The sequence below is a fragment of the Filicampus tigris genome, chromosome 12 (genome assembly GCF_054856515.1).
Source record: "Filicampus tigris isolate MCC_2025a chromosome 12, RoL_Ftig_1.0, whole genome shotgun sequence".
Classification (NCBI taxonomy): domain Eukaryota; kingdom Metazoa; phylum Chordata; class Actinopteri; order Syngnathiformes; family Syngnathidae; genus Filicampus; species Filicampus tigris.
This window is the reverse complement of record NC_141228.1, coordinates 10,871,237-10,890,909: the sequence shown is the minus strand read 5'-3', so window position 1 is coordinate 10,890,909 and position 19,673 is coordinate 10,871,237. Positions and strand designations below refer to the sequence as shown.

At 38.0% G+C, this 19,673-nt stretch overlaps 1 protein-coding gene across 17 annotated transcripts in view; it reads right to left on the bottom strand.

Annotated features, from left to right (window-relative positions):
* The window catches only part of adgrl2a (adhesion G protein-coupled receptor L2a), a 116,910-nt gene that overhangs the window by 58,189 nt on the left and 39,048 nt on the right, over positions 1-19,673 (bottom strand). For all 17 annotated transcript variants that reach the window (XM_086046841.1, XM_086046842.1, XM_086046847.1 and 14 more), the window contains one exon: positions 12,875-13,088. In XM_086046841.1, the coding sequence (XP_085902967.1) occupies positions 12,875-13,088 (214 nt within the window). The remainder of the gene's footprint in view (positions 1-12,874; positions 13,089-19,673) is intronic.

Genomic DNA, 19,673 nt, shown 5'->3' with positions numbered 1-19,673 from the left:
GGTACAGGATCGATACAGTAACATCAGAAACTAATATTGTCGTATTATTCTCATTATATTGTAGGCTTGTATGTAGGCACTCTGGTATAAAGTACTTGAAAGTGCTACTTGAGTAAAAGTCCAAGTAACAGGACAGGATATAATTTTGGTAGAAGTTGAAGTGATTTTGTAGAACATTACTTGAGTCAATGTCTTAAATGATCTTACATTGGATGCATTTTCAAAAGTACTTTTCTGATATTAAGTCTAGTCAAGTATTGGAAGTAAAAGTGTTCCCTAAAAAGTGAGTCATTGTTTTGGGATTTGTTTTGAATGTGTTTTCATTACTTTAGTTAACTCAAGTGGTGTACAGTCGTTAAAGATCGGCGTGATGGCTTAAGAGTGAAGTTAGTCCGGCCATCACATGACACTGGCGTCTGCAGGCCTCAAGCCGGAATTGGCAACAGACAGACAGAGCGGGAAAGAGAGAGACCTTTATTAAGACATCTGGGAAAATATACCGCCTCCCCCCCAAAGAAAAAAATAAATAAAAGGTTTGGGTTAGCGTATACACTATACGCTAGACTGGTTCCAGTCAATAACACGGTGATTGACAACGTGACATTGACAACGTGACATTGTGTGGGACAAGATTGCACACCAGATGAAAAAAAAAATGTTATGCGATGTAAACCACTTGCAATGAGTGTACTTTTTGTGTAAGTGTATAACTGCTATACACATCTCCACCTTTTTGTAGAGGGTGAAATGACGATAATTGCATCAGTACACCAAGCAAGTCATCTTTGGTACTGAGGGGATGCAAAATTCTATTGACAAAGTGAACATTCTAGATCAATAATTGTGTTCTGCTGATTTAGCAGGGACATAGATAACAATTGTGTCTTCTCCTGCACATCAATGAAAAGTATATTTTAGGTTGCCTTGTATTGTGTTGTCCTCTCTTTTTACTGAGCTGCTGCCGTTATCATTGCTCTGTGTCCTGTATTATTAATATAATATTAGGGAGTATACTGGAACAGAGGTGAGTTGGTTACAGTCAAGGCAGTGAGGAAACAGGAGAAAGGTTTTGGCTTCTCACTGGATGCAACTGCAATTTTACAGAAAGTCATGAACGTGCTGTGGTTTACAACCTTAAGGATGCAAGTCGGCTTTTATTGATGCATGAATAATTATATATTTACGAGAAGAAATGAAATTATGGTGTGTTTTTTTCTTTTGTTGCACTGTATTTCCACACCCTCCTGCACTTATTTCTGACAGAAAAATTCAAATGTACATATTGTTATTCTGCAGGCAATGTATTATATCACAAGATATATTATTACATTATTTCTTTAGTCTATTCCTGTGTATGCATGCACCTTTCACTTCATTACTCCGATACCACATCTTGTCACTAACTTTTATTATTGTTTTGTAGGGAAATGAGCAAACGTGTTTCATGAATTCATTTCATCCTCAATCTATTAAAAAAAAGGTGCTTAATGTGCCATGACTCTGCTGGCACTATATATACATTATATGGTCACTTTGACGACTCTCCCAGCTTTGCTCATGCATAAGCATATCACACAGGGGCAATGTGAATTACAGTGTTTATCTAGCACATTCCAATGGGAGCAGGAAAATGAATATCTAGTTTACATTAGGCTTATGAAACAGAATGATACCAAAAATAAAAACGGTGACACTAATGAGCCTTGCCGACATTCCAGAGACATATGTGTTAAACAAGAGGATATAAGCAGGAGGGGCGGTGAGGAAAAAAAAACAAAAAAAACACTTCCTATTTCTTGTGAAACAATGTTGACGTAAGTGTTGATAGCTTTCTGATGTATTGGCCTCATTTTGGAGCTGTGGAGCCCGGCGTCCTGATCCATGGGAGTGAGGGACTGTGCTTGTCTCATCTGTGAAATCTTGAGCTTCTCCTGAGACCAATTGAATAAGGCTTAATGACTTCTATGCATAGTTCTAGGCCTCCATTTGAGATCACGCATGTAATTGAAATTCTTAGCATAAAAAGTTCAGTATTTCAGCCTGTCAGCGCACAGGTCTCAAAGTGCACTCTAATTAAATACATGTACAATATGATTTCTGTGACTCTCTTTTGATCGTCTGAGGCTATATACTAATTAATGATGTGCATAATGAATAGAAGGAAAGGCAATGTTATTTCTCTTTAAGTAATAATTTAGTTTTCTTGCGATAAATAATAAAATTATTTAATAAGGGTGAAGCTAAGAAATGTGTATGGTTGGTCTTGTTTTTTTTTCTGTTTTGTGAATTTAGTCAATGTATGTACTTGTTTCCATTTTTAGTTTCATTTTTAGTATTGTTTCACACAATGTTTCCGGGGATCCCGACAGCCCCGTTTCAGGCCGCCGTGGACAAAACAGGTTGGTGATGATACAACGCAAGGGGACGGGATGGGCAAACCTGACGTGACAGTGATTGTTCTGGATGTCCAGTGAGATGTTTGAAGTGACAAAACATTTGCCGCGGTAGCCACAGTTCGGATGACAAACCCAGTGCGCTGTAATAAAACGTAATCAAACCGGGGTGCAGGAAAGTAAACCTGATACTATGTAATAGGGCATGTATCAAAACTTGAAGGTGGTGTGTAGTGAGATAGAAAGTATATGTATTTCCCAGAATCTCACCTTCACTGCCTTTTGAGCCTTCTCTTCTAAAGCTAAGCCATATGTTTAATTTCCCTGCAATTCCCACCGTGGCATACCTGTATACAACGCCTTTGACTGTGTGTGTGTGCGCGAGTGAGAGAGAGAGAGAGAGAGAGAGAGAAAGAGAGAGAATTGTCTAGCGCTGTGCAGAGTATATGTGAATAAAAGGCTCTTTTGCATTTTCTGGGTTCAAGAGATCAATTACTGAATTAGTTATTGACAGAAAACTAATACTATCAAACATTGAGTGAGTATATGATCAATGAAAGCAATACATTTGTTTCATGCGGCAAAATAAGCAGGGTCAACGTATTCTTAGCTAATTAATTGTAATAACTACATTTTTAAAATATATATATATATTTTTTTCTTTTAAGTTATTTCATGTTAGTAATGCCCCTATATCAGTCCCTCCAATATTTTGCGAAGTTGAGATCGCAAGCAACTACTTCAACGCAAAATCAAGAAAATTCCGCAAAATCACACTTTCCCACAACTTTGTTTAAACACGGAAACTTTCTCGCAGCAACTACGTTTTAAAAATGAACATTTCACGTAAGTTTGGGGGTTATTTTGCCTGAAATGGCTGCACGGGCGCACTACTGGAAATAGTAGTGGTAGCTGAATTCACAAAGAAGAAAATGTTACATCCTGTTTCAGACGATGGAGAATGATGATGGAAGAGAGACGTGCAACAGAGAAAACGCAAAGCATTTACCAACTCAGAACACAGCATAAGACTGCGCATACCAATATCCGGACAGCAGGGGTTTATTTTGTTCTATGAAGTGTAATAATAGATTATACAGTAAAAGGAAGAAACATGCACTCACTACAAATCGTTGAGATGATGAAATTGAGGTCTGTCGGGAGCGCAGAACGAATTAAGGTGAGAAACTTACTTACATTAAATGTGTATGTGAATAACGTGTGTTAAGCTTGGAGTTGGGCAATATGCTGACGTAAATCAATAATTAAACCTGTCTTGAAATGTGTTAGTTGACGTTTAATCATAGACAAATTTGAATACCAGTGCCTTGGGTACAAAACCTTACTTAATTATAATCACACTAAAATGATTGTAAATGTACTATTACATCTTTTCACATGCTCCTAACAACATTCACAAATTGTTTTGAAAATTTGATATATTGCCCACCTGTAATTTTTTCACAGTGCAGGATGATGATGTGACATTACATTTTATCAAGGCACACGGTTGGGGAAATAAGTCAGAGTGCTAAAAGTTTTCGCTTTGTTTTCAGATCTGTGAAGCCATCAACATCCCACTGTCTGTTAGTGACCAACCAGCTATGAGAAGATCCCTGAGAGAGAAAGTCATCAATGGAGGATGCCATTCTGGCTTATCAACAGCTTCAAAAAATATTTCGCTGCAGTCGAAGCACTGAGGAGCCACGTTGAGAAAATTTTTTGTTGCCGTCATATTTGATTAAACAACAGACGCTGAGAGGGGATGTGTGCCAAATATCCTTTTTCAATAAATATACACATTTGTAAATATCTGTTACTTTTTAAAATTTCTTTTGTAAAAATCCACTTAAAATGTGTAGAAAAGGTTTGCTTGATTGTAAACAAATGAGGTTTTGAGCAAAAAAAAAAAAAAAAAATGCAACTCACATGATGGAAAATTGCCCGCGAAATCGTGGAGGGACTGCTACATAGTGTCCCCCTATAGGATGATGATGCACATTTAAAGGTGAAGTCAACCCAAACAATTTTTTAAAGCAGATTTTCTATGCAGGCCCACTAGATGAAACATGGCATTCTGATTAATATTGTGTTTGTGGAATATGAGTTAAGCAGCAAAATCCACCCATTTTAGCCAGGTCAGGTTCACCTGTTTTCTGAAGCTCAGCCATGATTGGTCATTATCTGAACCCTGAGCAACTGTGACGCCATCTTCAGTCTACAGAAGTGACAAAATGGCTGCCCCCAGAGATGGTAAAAAATTGATTTTGCTGCTTAACTCATATTCCACAAACACAATATTAATCAGATTGCCTTGTTACCACATAGTGGGCCTGCATAGAACATATTCTTAAAAAAAAATGTTTGGGTTGACTTTCTGTTTAAGGTTGGGTCCGATTTGTCAAAGTCAGATAAAACCATATCATTCCATATGAAAAATATCGCACATCTTTGCAATACGCATATTGGATGGGCCATTTTCGCGATGACATTTCTTTATATATTGTGCAGCCTTAATGAAAGTGAAACAAGTTATTTAAATCCTATGAAAACTTGTACTGTATCCCGTGAGCACTGCTGACTAAGACCGTGATGAGACACCAAACATGATGTGGCATGTGACACCAAACATGATGTGGCATGTTAAATGTGTGGCTTTAAGCATTCACACAATTATTGATATTCTAGTTTTGCTCTACATTTGTATTTTATTGCACTCAGTATTTTATATTGCTCTGAGTTTGCTTTTTTTTCCTAAAACTACTGCAGTATTGCTTTCACACAATATGTTAATTATATATTTTTTCTGTTTGTAACCTATAGTCAACAGTAGCATTAGACTTGTTTTTATACAAGAACATTTTTTAACATGAAGTGAGGAAAATTTTAATTAAATGCACAGCTTTTACTTTCTAAAAAAAATTCAACCCAAATGGCCACTTATGGGACAATTTAATACAGTTCACGAGATTCATCTGTTCCTTCTCATGTGAGGCAGGCAGTTATTTTGGATACGGATAAGATGCACCTTAATCGGTGAATCTCAGATGAGTTTCTTTCCCCCTGCTCAATTTTCCATCCCTCAAAGGTCTATAATATCTTAAGAGGCCATGTGGAAGTCACGAAGTAAGCAGCAATAAATAAAAAACATTGCAGTGCAGCAATATGAGAGAAGGGCTTAAGTGAGGGTATTGTAATGGTATTGAATTAAATGGCACAGTCTACTTCCTGGTGCTCCCAGTTTGAATTTCAATCAAATTAGCATCTATTCAACTCAAAGTGACCTGTCTCATTCCATTTCAACTGAAATGCTGATGAGGTTCAAGGCATAATTATCAAAGCAGAGATCTCTCTCAAGGGGATGGCCTGTTGATCATAGGCAGGCCATTGAAAAACAAAACCATTTGTAGGACCACAGAATGGCGGCACTAAAAAACAAATATAAGCAGGATGCAAAATATACTTGCTTAGCCAGCAACCTTCACCACTAGTATATGGTCTGACTACTTTCAAAAGAGGTGGACCAATTATGTGGCATGAAATTTAACCATGAGTATCCTGCTTTCAACATAGGCTTGACTTCATATTCAGGTAAGACATTAAAGAAATATGTAACTACTGTCATGTGCTTGTGCTTATATATATTCGCTGGCACTACCCATGTTCAACATTGTTCAATGTTCAACAGCGTCTGACTCATATGTTCTTTGTAGTTATTGAATTCCAACCGTAGAGCAACATTTAAATAACCAAATTTAGACTGGTCATAGATTTAGATGGGAAAAAAATATTGATAGAGGCATGATTTTTATTGTAACAACATAGTGGCAGCATCGTGCTCTGAGGCTGTTATTCATGAGTTGGAAATGGGGCCTTAGTCAAGGTGGAGGGAATTGTGACCAGTTCCAAATACCAGTCATTGCTAGCACAATATGAAGGATTCTGCTTGAGACCAAAAAGAAAAAAATGTCAAGGAAAGCCTACTAGAACATCTGAACTTTATCTGACCCTCTAAACAGTTTCATGAGTTTGAATGAGATTGTTGAATGCTGAACATGGCCACATCTTCAGTTATAAGTGGATGTGCACACTTGTGATACGGTATTATCTCAGCTGTTTATTCATACTTCCCCTATAAGCCTATATTACTTTTTTCAGTTGCGTTGTACATGAGTTACTATAGGCCACATTAATGTTTGGAAAATGTTTGAAATCATTTATCTCCTTCTAATGTTTTTACATCACAAAAAATGGACATGGGTGTATAGACATTTAATATACACTGTATAAGTTAACCAAAAGCTCGGAGGTCAATCACCCAAAAAAATCAGTTGAACACAATTGAAATTAAAATGTAAAATCAATAATTGACCCAATTTTAACTGTAATGACAAAAATGTGAGGCTAGTATGAAAGTAAATTGTCCTGCATCTAAAAATTCATAAATGTGTATTCATAAAAGTGCAAAAAAATGTTCAACATCTGATGACGAGGCGGCACGATGGTCGACTGGTTAGCACGTCCGCCACACAGTTCAGAGGTCGTGGGTTCGATCCCGGCTCCGGCCTCCCTGTGTGGAGTTTGCATGTTCTCCCCGTGCCTGCGTGGGTTTTCTCCGGGTACTCCGGTTTCCTCTAGGTGTGAGTGTGAGTGTGGATGGTTGTTTGTCTGTGTGTGCCCTGCGATTGGCTGGCAACCATTTCAGGGTGTCCCTCGCCTAATGCCCGAAGACAGCTGGGATAGGCTCCAGCACGCCCGCGACCCTTGTGAGGATAAGCGGTATGGATAATGGATGGATGGATCTGATGACAAAGGATGACGCTTGGAGTCTTACTTCTTTAAATGTGAGTCTGCTTACGTCACAAGACTTGGGAGGATGCTCGCAATTTTCTTTTCTTTGCCACTTTGCAGCTTTTTCCTTCTTTCAAATAAATGTTGCTAAAGTCAAAGAAAAAAAAAAATCACTGTTAATCATTACTAAAAATAAAATATAAAATATTTTTCTGTGAAAAATTCCACAGCTTATAGACGAGTGCAGCCTACATCTCTATTTTTTTTTTTTTTTTTCATCTTACATTTAGGTGCTTAGATTATTACGGTAATCAAAAGTGAATCTGGCATTTCACCACACAGCCTAAACACTGTTACCTACATATAATGAATGTCGGACAACATGCCAAACTAAATTGCCCAATTCATCTTTTTATTCATTAATAGTGAGTACATAAGTGGTTTGTTTTTATTGATATCAGATGTTTACCCACTAAGGATCACTGATGAAGGAGCAGGACCACCTTTGTGGCCCATGAACTTGTGCGCGCCCCTCTGCAACAGCCCAGCTGGATGTGCATCTTTATGAAATGTTTATCTGCTGTGCTTTAAATAAAACTCTCGCCGTGCATACGCGGGAGACGAAAGAGGTGCTGTGTCAGGCGGCAACAATGGAGCTCCTCGGAGAGCCGTGCAAGCACCACTGTCACTGATATAAATAGTGCGAGCGCGATCATTTTGGCTCCACAACTACTGTACCTACAACTACCTTACACCGATTGACAACGGTAAAAAGAAAACACTTATGATTACACCTTGGATGTGTTGTGTTTTTTTTTTGTTTTTTTTTCCCCCCAAAGACATTTTTTAACTCCAATCTGAAAGTTTGGACACAAAAGCATTCTATTATTAAATCTATCAATGTAATTTGTAAAAAAAAAAGCAAATGCTTTATTGTTGAATGTTCCTTTTCATGATAATTATTCACGATTTTCATCTCAGTCCAGGCCGTATTGGTCTTACCCTCACTGATGAGTTTCACCTCATCTATTAGAGCGCTATCGGCATTGATCGGTTATGTGAATGATTCACTCCTTGCAAAAACGATGACCTGCTGGCATGGCGCGACTGGGCCGTGTTACACTGCAGTGATCAGTGCCCTTGCTATTGAATACTTGCAGTGAAGCTCATTAGTCAAAAACAAATCAATCAATGTAAGCCACTTATTAGTATTATATTCCTTCAGATGTTTTTGTGTCAGGCTACTGAGGGTGTCCACCACCAAATACCAGAAGGGTTTCCTAAAAATAGATGGAAAACTATTCACAGATGCCAGTTCGACCTTCTGTATAGAGTGGGGCAAGAACCTATTTAAGAATGATTAGTTTTAATACTATTCAGAAGTTTCAAATTCACACGTCTCTAAAATGCTGTATCTGCAGAGCCATTTAGGGATGAGATACTTAAGACATCTTCCCATTTCTTGTGGGAACTTTTCCTGCCCTAATTGTGCTCCTCATCATCTGATTAGAAGTGATTAGATTTCCACATCCTTGTACTGGGACTGTTGCAAGAGTTGGAGAGAGATATCTTTCAAAGGAACCAGTGGGATTTAATAATGACTTGTCTTTGGGCTGCTCACACTCATCAGGTTTGGTTCACTTGAAAACAAATTCCAGTGAGGTTGCTCTGACAGTGCGGCTCGTTTGGTTAAGTGTGAAAATCTATCATGTGAACCCAGGTGGGTCGCATGCAAGTGAACTCTGGTATGGTTCAGTTCACGCTATCTCAGGGCAAGGTGAACATGAAACATGCAATTCCAAACACACCATTATGCAATCTTGCAAAAATATTAAAGGTATTATCTAATCTTGCCAGGTACCAGAATTTCCAACAAATATCTGCATTTGTAAATAGAGTGTAAACATAATACTCTCCGAGGTTCAAGGTGCTCACCTGTTCATGCAAAGAATAGAAATAGCTCATTCACCACTGTTGTATAAAAAGCAACACTTGCTCATAGACATGTCAACAGGACCAAGGGGGAGATGAGGCTAAATTTGCAATCTTCCATTGCAAGATGGCTCAAACACCCCCACAATTTGGTATTTTTCCAACATGATTTGATTTTCAATAATGAATGGCTGTTTATGGGTGTGTTGCATGCGTCAAAAGTACAAACGTACCATTTTTGAATTGCTCACACCAACACTTCTTTTACATGCTGAATACATAAATATACAAACCATTTTAATAATATTAATAATAATAGCAGTACTCAAAATAAGGCCCTTCTTTGCATATACCATATTAATTATTTTAAATGGTACCCTCATGCAGCTTCTGCGAGGGATGTGTCCAGATTATCAGCCACCTGAGTCCACTAATTGCTTGCAGGTGAATGTTTTAATTGAGCCGCAGCAGTCCTAAGGCTATTTTCATTAAATCATTGTGCTCATGAATGCAATATGCCGGCCAATATGAGCGGCAAAATGATTTATCGAACAGGACCAAGCCTCATTCCTGTTCTCCTAACTTCCCAAGCACGTTAGTGTGGAATGTGGAGACATGAACAAAGATTTCCACATGGGTGCAAATGTTCTGCCGCACGCTTAAGTTAATATGTAGAAGTGAATATTTTTCATAATACATCATAGAAAATATTCTAGAGTGTCACCCTGCGGCTAGGACTCCATAGTCACTCTGTTGTTGACCTGTTGTTTGTCCCTTGGGTCATTACACTTTTGCCATTAAAGGTTATATGTCAATCGACCAATAAATCATAATTCAGTTGTGGCTTCTTGTGATCTCACTGGATTGTTTTAATAACGGTTAACTTTTTGCATTGTAGCCATCAACCCTGCTTTTAGACACCATATCATGAATGGATTAAAAAAATAATAATCTGATGAATAATAGGATAGACTCTTCAGTGATGAAATATCTTGCAAGAGCTTGCACACACTTAAGTAATGTCTGAAATGTGATATTGATGGAATTTAGTGTCATTCATTTTTGGGCAATGCTTTGAGATTTGATAAGAACTTCTCTGAGCTTCTTTGTGCAGTTTCCCAAAAGAGAATAAACATTGCAATACTGCAGTGGGACTTAAACACTGAAAATAACTTTGACATTACTTAAGCCTCTGGCACTCTCAGGAAGTGCATACAACCTGATCCCTAGTAAAGGTACACTGTTCCACTTTTGTTTCACAAGCAGCTCCTGCTGGGTAGTATTTGTGCTTCTGTGTGCTATTTTTTTGTCTGAGCGAGGTTGAGCTTTGCGTAAAGTGCAGGGCCACAAGCAGGGAGCAGACAGGCTATACCCTTTCAAGACAAATCATGTGAGTCAGCTATCTGACTTCATCAAACAGAACTTGACAATAAACCTGCTGCAAACAAGGGTACTGCTGTTTTGTTTCAGTATTTTTTGTCTTCATTCCCCAAAGCGGCTAACAAAAGTTGCTGATGTTTTTATACCATCCAGTATCTCTCAGTGGCATTCATATGTCATTCTACCCATTGCACTTTGCCTCTGATGGCATCCACGTGTGACAACTGCTCTCATGTTTAAGGGCTCAGGTTTACAGCAATGGCAATGGAACCCTACAGGACTTGCATGTGAACACACATGAACACCACATGCAGACTTCTGCAGTAAATTATCTGATTTACACATCCACGATACGTATGTTGAGCCCAACACCAAGAGGAAGTGAATAGTTGGAGTTGGCCGTAAAATCTCTGTTGCAGTCCATCCTAAATGCATTTGACTGGGTTGGGCTCAAGCCTCTCAAGTTCTTTCACACCAAACTTATCCAGCCATGCTTGGTGTACCGGGGCATAGTCATGCTAAACAACCTCTCCAAACTTTAATTTGAAAAATATTACCGCAGCTCAATAAAAGCTGCAGTGGATTGAAATAATTAGACTGGGCTTCAAATTATTCAATATCATTATTATGTAGGATTTAAGTTAAATAAATGTGTTGAGTGATATCTTTCCTCTGGAAGCTTTTGCACGTTGTTTCACCTGTCTGTTAGAATCACTGATGGATCTTAAACATGTTTGACAATTAGTTTAGTTTCCCAGCCAGGTGAGTGGTATGTAGAATAAGAACCATCTTTCTGCTGACGAAAACGTGAAATAGTCCACTGACTTGCGAAAGAAATGTAAACACTTCAAGAAAACATCACCAGTGTTTCAAAATGTCCTCTTTAAAATATGTGGACTTTCTTACTGGCCATTTCCTTTGAAAGAATAACCATCCCTTTCGTAGTGAAATAAATGGATTGCAAGACAATGTATCATCTCTCACTTCTATTGGTATAAAGGGAGAAAAATTGTGGATCCTCTGATCTCAACCCTATCAAGAACCTGTGGAGAATCCTCAAAAAGAAGATCTGGTACCCATACCAGATGCTTTAAACACATGTAAATATATTAAAACTTTTTTTTTTTAAACATAAATAAACTAATAGCAAGCATAAAATGTATAGAAATGATTTCACTTATTAAAGAGGCGGGCCTGGTGATTTGAGGTTGGGTGAATGTTGTGGGCAGCTGTTTGAGGGAGCTAATTTTCTCATGTTTTACTATTCTCCTGGTGGTTAATAAACGACTGAAAGGTTTATTGGTGAATGTGCCTCTCCTTTCCTACATGCAATGGCATTTTTTAAGTATACTGCAAAAAACAATTTAAAAAACAATTGCTTAATCGAACACGTTATAGCGTAGGCACACAGGATGGACTGCAATATAAAACTCAAAGCCCTTATCCAACTGAGCGGCAAACGTTTGCGAACGTAGTGAATGTTGATTTTTCATCAGGGTTCGTTCAAGGTCACAAAGGTTTGCAAAAACGTTCACCAAACAATCGCAAACAGTTTGAATGGTCACAAACATTTTTTCTTGTCACCAAGATATTTTGAACATGTTCAAAATTTTGCGACCATGAACAAAGACTGAAGAAAAAACAACATCCGCTACACTTGCAAACCTTCGCCGCTCAGTGGGATACGAGCTTAATGTAACTGTTGATGTTTAAAAAACAGTCTGTGTAAAGTGCATAGACTAGTAGGAAAAAGAACAACTGCATTTGCCAAATATTGTAATATCAACTAGTGGTGCTTTTCATCAAAACAAAGAAATGTGTGCATATGATTGCTGAAGTATGTTATAAATATGCATTTCATAAATTATTACAATACAGTCAAATGTCATGTTGTGGTTTTCTTCATGCATACGGGTACAAAACTACAGTATGCAAGGACTGTTATCAGTGAGAGTAAGCGTCACTAATAAGAAAACCTCAAGCTAACAGTCCTTGATGATTGTACTTAAAGAAACACATTAAATGTAATATCAATTTTGAGCACTAATTTAATTCATAATCATCATAAATTGTCACTTTGGGCTTTGCCTCAGTACATTGTATAGTAAAATGTTTCTTGGAATAGCACTGGCTGTTTTTTTTCCCCAACTCAACAGTTAAACTGAGTTTGTCTATTTTTGAGTCGATCAATCGGCAGGCAACCATGTTAAAGATTTTCCTCCAAAGGCGAGAGAAGCAGTGGGATTTAAAAAAAAAAAAGAAAGCCAAAAGGGGCAAAACACAAAAAAGAAACAGTTGACATCAATCCAGAGTGTGTTGCTGTGGGGCAATCCACGTAAACTGGAACTTCTAATACAGCTTTTAAGGTGCAAGTTTACCTCTGTGACATGATCTTGTATGCTTCTGGAAGATAGCAGTTGATGTTCTCCATCTGGAAAGGGTCGGCGTCACAAATCTTGTCATCTGTTCGCCCATAGTTGGCGCTTTCGATCGTTATGACATCACTTCCTGGACAGCGCAGATCGATGGGGTAACCCTCACAAGACAGCTCTCTCCGTACTAAGCCAAATGGCAGGGCAGCCCGACTGAACCCTGAGGGAGTGGAAAGAGAGCTTTATCAGTGGGAATCAATGCGGAGCGGGCCGAGAAACACCATACAATATGTAAGAGATGGACGCGAACAAAGGAAACATTTTTGAAATATTTACTCTTATTCTGATGAAATGGAATACATTTTTGTATTCAACAGTCACAACAACATGGTGTGCACCCATATAATGTAATGACATCCAAAATGACAGCTATATTAAAAATAATGTGAGTAATAATGGTCAGTTCCTAGTTTCTTGTTTCTACAATTTCTTGAATATTACACAGACTAACTCTTTTAGAACACTGATTCATTTAAAAAAAAAAAAAAGAAAAAAAACTCACTTTAAATGAATCAATCATTCATGGGCTTAACTGTATTCTGAACCAGTCAGCTAATAGTTTTGCACATTATCTGCATGCCCTAATTGGATGTGTATCTATCATCGTCAAGGGTCCTAATTTATAGGCTAAAAAGTCATGAGTTCAAGGTTCTTCCATCACAGTGAATGAGCAAATGCATACAAACAGTTAACACGTCCTTACAATTGTGATCACATGTAGAGCAGAAGCTGTTTTTTTCAACAGTGTGTGATGGCTGTTTTATGTCCTCAGTTTACATAAAACAATGCGCAATTGACTTAAAAAAAAAAAAAAGTAAGTTAAAAAAAATGAAATCAACTATAAGCAAATGCAATTTAATTTCATTGCAGGATGGAGTATCAAAAGCTGTATCAAAAGTGGTTGTATGGGTGGGGAATTAGCAAAAATCCAAATCAATATCAAGCAATGAAAAGCCCAGCTGAGAGTGACAAAAAAACAAACGGTACAGAACATTTTTGGTTACTCATGACTTACCACGTCGTCAAGTATTACAGCACACTGATATAAAGCTTAACCAAATTGCCAGCTGCTCCTCTGCTCGAAACCACGAGCAGCACTGAATCATAATATCCCATTTTTGAGCATCTGTTACCTTTTTTGTCCCTTAAATGCCAGTGTGCTAGCTATATATTCCAGAGCTGCAGGCTCTCTAATGAGGTTTTTGTGGCTGGGTTACATGCACTTATTTTGCTGTATTTCATTGGCACCTGTACAAATGAGAGCAATCCATACTTGCATTTGCTTGTGTTAACAAAGCACTTTTTTGCGGCAGCACTTGCCTTAACTACTGACTCCAAGCCTACCAAAACTGCTTGGAATGGCTCAGTTTATTTTACCCTATTGGCTACTTCATCAATTAAGTACAAATACAATTATCTTTGTCTGATTAAATGCTATGCTACAATGGGAGGGAATTAAACTGCTGAATTGTGGCCCTCACCCGAAAATGCTACGGTGGTATTTTATAAAGCAAGATAAATGTCACTTTATATAGACTGATTCTCCATTTCCACTAATCAGGTGAAAGCTCTTCTTCTAAAGGTGCTTAGTGCAGTGTAGAGCTCAGAATAAACAAAGGATATATTTGTATGGAGGAGGGCAGCTGCCACAGCCTAGCTAACCTCTGTATAAGACTTCATTTGTTTAGGGGCATTCAATCAAGGAAGGATCTTTTCTTCCTCTTCTGGCTCTCGCTAAAGAAAATCTTGTGTAATGTGACCCGAAGCAATGAAACATTGATACATTTCAGACTTATTTCAATTGTTAACCCTTTTCTTGCTGGAGTCAAAAAAAGAAACGCTCCAGGTGGTAAACAATTTATCGGTGTACATGTTGGCTCGTGACAAACATCTCATGTGAGGGGGTGGAAAAATGAAAACATGGCATGTTAGGAACAGCTGTTGACAGCCAATCTTGAGTTCAAGCCAGCATGGTTAAAAGCAGTGGGATATGTAAAAGCAATGTAGAACATCAGTCACTGCCACGTCTTATACACAAGCACTAACCTAAATGACGGCATATGATGTCTGCTGCTAACTGAAACACAGACACCGAAAGAGCTTGACTTTAAAGAAGTATTTGTTTGTATTTTTTAGTGATTACACTTACAGTATACTGTATGCGTGTTGCACATCCTACTTTCTTCCTCTAATTCAACTTCTCCTTGTGGTTATTCACTGCAAGTGATTAATCACTGCCAGTGACGAATGTACTTGTCTTTTCACAGTCCAGCCATTCCATCCCATGAACTTATTTGTTCATATATATATATATATATATATATATATATATATATATATATATATATATATATATATATATATATATATATATATATATATATATATATATATATATATATATGCATAAAGTTAGGGTAAAAAGGGTCTGAAAATGTCTGGCAGTGAATGAGTTAAGGTTCTTTTGCACATCTGCAAGAACCTTTGAGTTAGATCTCAAGCATGGCAGCCAAACCATGTGCTCAGTGTGAAGCGATTGCTGTTAAAATACTTAAATCACTAGGGAGCCTTTGAAAATTCGGTTTCTGGTTTTATTATTTAAGACTGATGTAGTCATTGTGCTTAAGTAGGAAAACAGACTGTAGCTATACACTGACACCTATGAACACTATACTACTCTCACTCATATATTCCGGGAATGATGATGATGTATTTCCGACCACGCGGATGACAGGCCCTGTAATAATGCTTGATTATTGAGTCAAAATCCAGACATTGGATGAAATGGTATGTCCTAGAAATGCACTTAATTTCTCAGCTGTCTCAGTGCATTACTGTCCAAAAGCGGTTCTCCATTGATTAGACCCAATGCTGAACTACTTTTCCCAGCCTACTGTACTGTCGGATGATACATGTGGGATAAGGAAAATCCAGTAAGCCAGGAACTCAACAGGACAGCGAACACACTACATCTTTGCACTCAGTTGTGTGCAGAACAATTTGGATCAAAACTGTAAACTGCGACCTGTATTATGGTTTATGTCTGCTTTAGCCACAAGGTTGACAGGATCGCTGCCATATATGCTGTCACGTTTTGTGATTCAAGTTAAGGTACTTATTAAGTTATGTAGATCTGCCTGTACAGTTAATAAAGGTTTTATGATGGTGGCAGTTGAAAACCTGAACAAATGATTTATTTCCCATTAATACATTTCCCATGGGGCGGCAGGGCTCAGTGGTAGAGTGGTCGTTTCCCAACCCCGAGGTTGTGGGATCGATCCTCGGCCATTGTGACCAGGTCGAAGTATCCTTGAGCAAGAGACTGAACCCCCAGTTGCTCCTGATGCTGCGTCATCAGCCGGTAGATGAGGAACAGTGTAAAGCGCTTTGACTACCCGAGGTAGAAAAGCGCTATATAAGTGACAGCCCATTTACCATTTAATTCAAATGAATTCCATTGTTTCCAGATATTGGTCAACTGTGGCTGTTCCACTTTGTCATTTGCTATTGTTGTGGTGATACAACTTGGTTTGTGATTATTTTTTTCTAATTCCCTTTAAGATTGAATCACTTGCAAAATATGTCTTAAAAGCAAATACAAAATGTGTAATATAACAAATAACTACCAGTACAACAAATATAGCAAATAACTGTTTTCAAAAAGTGTGTGATTCTTAACTATCCTAGTGTACTTGCACTACCCATATTGTCACATTTCAGTTTTTACACATGGTAAAAACGATGTCAGCACAGCACCATCAGTCTTAGGCTGGCATATTCATGAATCGCAATTACAAGAGGATAATTTGATCACTGTGTGTGATCACAGTAAATCCAAACTAAATCCAACACTTACTGTGTCATCTAATGAAATAATTTCATTATGCAAATGAGCCATGCAAGTAAGAGTTATTTTGCACATGGAATCATAAACATAATTATTCTGGTCAATGATATGAAAATGATTTACTCTCCATATGTTGACAGTAAGTCAGGCAAGGAATAGCAATATACTGTAGTTGATGTTCAACTTGTGGAACTCATATGTCCTTCCACTATGCATCCAGACGGACCGGAATATGATTATGACTTTACTGTGACTTGTCTTGTGTTTAGAGAGCTTTGGGGGAAAAAATATAAAAAGATCAAATAGTGAGAGAAAGCAACATTAAGTTTTCATATAATCTTTTCATATTCCACTCCTTTTCCACCTCTTCACGGGTTAACATGATATACAGGTACATCTTAAAACATATTAATTGTTATTCTTTAAAGACTGGACAACAACAAGCGGAAATATTGACAAAAGAGTTATGCCTTTCAGGCAAACCTAACTATAGGCATGAATAAAACTGAAAAAAGCTAATGCATATTCAGTAGCATATTAGGTAGAAAGCACAGTGCTGTGACCATGGCAACATGGTGCAGCACAGAGATAACCGGCCTGATCCTTATCGTGGTCTTGTCGACATGCTTCCTAATCAGGCATTCTGGTCAATCCATCCATCCCAGCACTTGAAAAGCATTTGAGCCTCTCTCTGTCAACCAGACATAGGTGACAAATTAAAGGGAGAGAAAACACTACATGTACACGTAAGACAACCACAAGAGCTACAATGTGCCTTGAAACTCAATTGGGATGAGTCCCTGCCTTCATTTCTCATAATGTGTTGATGGTGACTTGGTTAGAAATCCGCAAAACATATTCTCTTGTGTGTGGATATACTGTAGCAATCTAAGACAATCAGTAAGTTTCGTACAGTGATAAACTTATTGATCATGTGTTGGTTAAAAGCACGATTAGCATAACACAACTTATTTCTCCAAGACATTGTGGCAGGAAGGGGAACTTTCCCTAATTTCTTACAAAACATACATAAATCAATAATCTATAATCATGTAAAATTCAAGATTATTCTCCCTTGGTGGAGATCTGCTCTCTTCTGAGTACCATTGTAGTTTACAATGTGACAACTCAACCTTTAGACAGCTGCTTATCGTACACGTTGTTATAACATGCTGGTAATTGACTTCGATTGGTGCAAAGGACCTCTATTTCCATGGGTTATAGCACTTTATTACACCAATGAGGAGCCTCTATTTAAAGCTTCCTAGGCTGGCATTTATTACCATGTGTAACCTTTGCAATGACATTAGGCCAACACAGAATAGGCATCTTAGGAACTGTGAGAATTTCCCATATGTAAGACAAAGCCATTATGCACAGTCTCCTTAGCGCAATAATATAATGATTTTTTTTTTTTTTGCAGATGAGCCAAATCAATTGGAAAGTGACCATCTGGTAGGATATGAGTGTCACTGAAGCAGGGGTAATGAGCAAAGTACCTTCGCATTTCATAGGAATAGGGAGTCATTAGGGTCTTCATCAGCCATGTAGAAACCTTAAACCTTGTACTTGCAAGTCATTATCATTGCACATACCAAGGACAATCAGTCTACTAAACACTAAAGCAAAAAAAAAAAAAAAAAAAAAACAGTAAAATGTCAAATTCTTCTGTGCCTAAAGTGAAAACGAATCATAACAATTTCTTTAACCTTTATTAACATGACAATGACGTTTTGGAGCCTGGAAACACAAACATCTGAAAATGTATCTCAAAGTGGAAGCTTTAGAAAGCAATGTAAGAGTATCAAGTGCTGAAAACAGCCATGTGCTACTCAAGGCGGTGAGTTTGGTAGTTTTAAGTACTGTTGCTTGCCATGCATAACGGGGATCATTTTTAAATATATAATCTTTATTTCTCAAAAATATAAAAAGAAAAACTAAATACCTTTTTACTTAATTATGGTCAACAAATGTACCTGAAACAGCACACAAAAATATGTGCAACTATCCAGACTTACTTAAAGCCAGGGAAGGTTTTCTTATTAAAATGACCATTTGTAACTTGAGCAACCCATGCTTCCAGACAGAGTCCAGGGGCTAAGGCTGATCAAAAGGCCTATTCAGCCCCATACCCTTGCTGTCACTCTGACCAGAGCACAAAGGTCTTCAGATTATTTTGATGGGAAACCAGATAATTTTTCAGTCGAGAGTGTGACACAGACCCGCCTGATGCTTGTCGTCTACAGTTAGTGTAGATCTGTAGATTTCCATTCTGCTCAGGACTAAAGAGATGCTTCTAAAAGAGCAAGCATCTCTTTGACCAGCTAGTATTCGGCTCTTTTGAGCCTACGAGGTCTCTTGCTCTGGTTGGAGTTGAGGTGAAAGAATAATGTGGCCCACAGCATTAGTGAGGGAACTACAGGAAACACAGCATGAGCCCTCCAAGTTCTGCCACCACAGGCCTTTCTCTATGGTACAAGTAAAAGACACCCACCAGGGAAAAGAAACCTTAAAGTTACGGCTCTTCCCACAGAGCTGACTCTATAATCCACAGATATCCTTTACAACAACAGAAGTTAGGTCCACCCGGGGTGGAGAAACCAAATATTTCATATAACCCGCAAACAGCAGGAGATAAGGTGGGCAGCTTCGCCTATTGTAGAGAAAGAATTGTCACTTTGGTGTTGAGACATATTCTTTTGCCATTCTTTTTGGACTGTTTATTGTGTGACGGAAGAAGGACAAGCATTACTAACGATGATGTTGTTTGTTCACAATTAGTCCTTTTAACATTAGTAGTGCCATTGCTGCACAGTTGCGAAAGAACAAAATGTGTTCATTTTGACAGATGAGCCTTACATTTATTAGACATAAGACACATTGATACCAGGTTATTGG